At 51.4% G+C, this 2,636-nt stretch overlaps 1 protein-coding gene across 1 annotated transcript; it reads left to right on the forward strand.

The window, feature by feature from the left end:
• Positions 1-139: 139 nt before the first annotated feature.
• LOC119271853 (oil body-associated protein 2A-like) lies at positions 140-1,087 on the forward strand. Its single transcript, XM_037553513.1, has one exon. It carries the CDS (start codon positions 140-142, stop codon positions 884-886), a length of 747 nt encoding a protein of 248 aa, XP_037409410.1. The 3' UTR covers positions 887-1,087.
• Positions 1,088-2,636: the final 1,549 nt, after the last annotated feature.

Below are 2,636 nucleotides of genomic sequence, written 5' to 3' on the forward strand. Positions count from 1 at the left end.
ACGTCCAGCCTCGTCACCACGTACGTGTCACCCGGCAGCCCATCCAAGTCCCAGTGCCGCCACGACTTAAAAGCCCACCCGAAGCGCACTCCTCACACAGCAGTCAGTACAGGCCAACGAGCCGACTCCCGATCCATCGATGGCGTCCAGCGACGAGAAGCCTGTTCCGACGCCGGCCTCGACGGGAGGCGACGGCGGGCCGCCGGGGAGGCCGACGACGACGTCGACGATGCTGCTGGACAAGGGCGCGGCGGCGCTGCAGTCGCTGCGCCCGGTGAAGCAGATGAAGCAGCACGTGTGCACGTTCGCCCTGTACGCGCACGACCCGCACCGGCAGGTGGAGACCCACCACTACGTCTCCCGCCTCAACCAGGACGTCCTCCAGTGCCCCGTCTACGACTCCGACGACAAGCACGCCCGCCTCATCGGCGTGGAGTACATCGTGTCGAGGGAGATCTTCGAGTCGCTGCCGGCGGAGGAGCAGAGGCTGTGGCACTCGCACGCGCACGAGGTCAAGGCGGGGCTGTGGGCCAACCCGTGGGTGCCCAGCGTGCTGGGCAAGCCGGAGCTGGACCACATGGCCGGCACGTTCGGCAAGTTCTGGTGCACCTGGCAGGTGGACCGCGGCGACCGCCTGCCGCTCGGCGCGCCCGCGCTCATGGTGTCGCCGCAGGGGGAGCGCGACGGCGCCGTGCGCCCGGACCTGGTGCGGAGGCGCGACCAGAGGTACAGCTTCTCCACGGAGGAGCTCAGGGCCGCCAGGGCCGACGTGGAGGTGCCGGCCGAGCCGCGCCCCGGCCAGGCCGACTACTGGGTCCGCCACCACAAGGGCTTCGCCGTCGACGTCGTGCCGCACGAGATGAAGCGCCACGCGCCGTTTCCGTGAGCGAGCGACCCCGTTCCTCGGCGCGCCGGACGTACGTGTCGGCACAAGTGGGTTATTACAGCGCTTTCGTGTTGTGTGTGTGTGTGAAACTGTGCACTTTGTTTCGTAGTTGCGGTCGAGATAGCACTGTGTAATAGCTACTGGTCTGAAAATAAAAGCATGTACGTAATTCTCAGTTCTGCTGCCTGTGCTTGTGCTATATATGTCGCGCATTTGAAAAAAGACTAGAAATGCTCAATTTTTCATAGTGCAGTTTGGTCTGATACTAGTTACTCTGCAAAATTCTACTCATGAAGGATCATCTGGAAAATGCAAAGTAAATAAATCCCAGATGATCTCCCAGCTGATAAATCCTCGTCCTCAACAACTAGCCAATGAGGTGGCAGAATTTGTTTTAGTCTAAAGAAATGGCAGATTCTGCTCAAGGAGGAGCTTTTTCCAGATGATCTACCATCAAATAGATCTTTCCGGGTTGGCTTTTGCAAATCTTGAGTATTTGCCACGGTGAGATGAGGGAAAAACTTATGCTAGTTCTTTGGAGGGCTTGGCATTTGAGTTCACAACAAAGGTGAAACTACTATACGACATTTTGTGATGTTCTTGAGGAACTATTGTGAGTGTTTATCCAGCCCAAATCTGGTTGTAAACAGTGTTTAGGGGAAACAAAAGTTGCATGGAGTCAATATGCAGTCTTCTAGCATGCCTTTCCGTGTTGATGTGCTTGGCTGGACTAAGCCGCCCGCGGATCACGTAAGGCTGGTCACAATGATCACATAAGGCTGGTCACAATGTGCAAGAATATAGTCTAGTAACTTACACACTTCCTTAGACTATGTTACTACCTCCATAGTGAGTAGGAATATCTATGTAGTGTCACGCAATAATGTATTTATTAATTTATAGACTCATTGTTTTTTGGAGTGTGTGATGTTCCGGTAACTTAACTAGTTACCACAAGCACCTCTCTCTTCATTAAATATGTGACACATAAGCAAAGTTGTATTGGAGTGTGTGATGTTATTCCTAAGTTCTTCCCCATTGTGACCAGCCTAAAGATCAATGTCGATGCTTCTTTCATTGCAGGCACATGATTGGCTAGAGTAAATAGCATAAAACTACTACTCCCTTCATTTATATAGCGTCTAATGCGTTTTACAAGACCGCCTTTGACCATTGACAAGATTAATAGTATATGAGATGTATAATGTGAAAATTATATTATTGGAAGCTCCTTTCACATACGAATTTGATGATATGCTTTGTATAAGTTGCATGTCATATATTATTGCTCTAACATTTGGTCAAAGTTGACCTCAAAAAATGTATTAGGCCCTATATAGATGGAAGGAGAGAGTACTTTTGCAGGCTAGGGTTCCAAAAAAACTACCGATTTTTATTTTTTCTCAGATAACTACCGAGTGGGTGGTCGGCTGTTTCAAAAAAACCCAAAATCTTTGTTGTTACGAAATTAAACATATTTATGACAGGTCGGGCCTGCACCTAAACGATCCGTCTATTTGACCGTTTGTTTGACCGTTAACTGACATGTGGGTCCCACATGTCAGTGTCTGCAAACTTTTCAAAAATGCCATCAAGCCCCTGCAAACTTTTTAAAAACGCAATTAGGTCCTGGTAAACTTTTAAGAAAAGCAATCGGGTCCCTCCCATGGCCGTGCGCCAGCAGCCGCCGTGAGGGTCGCCGGCCAGCCGCCGTGGAGCTCCCTTCCGTCGCGGGCGGCGCGTGGTGCTC

The sequence above is a fragment of the Triticum dicoccoides genome, chromosome 3A (genome assembly GCF_002162155.2).
Source record: "Triticum dicoccoides isolate Atlit2015 ecotype Zavitan chromosome 3A, WEW_v2.0, whole genome shotgun sequence".
Taxonomy (NCBI): domain Eukaryota; kingdom Viridiplantae; phylum Streptophyta; class Magnoliopsida; order Poales; family Poaceae; genus Triticum; species Triticum dicoccoides.

Coding starts and splice junctions, on each gene's coding strand:
- LOC119271853 (XM_037553513.1), top strand. CDS start 140: ATGGCGTCCAGCGACGAGAAGCCTGTTCCGACGCCGGCCTCGACGGGA.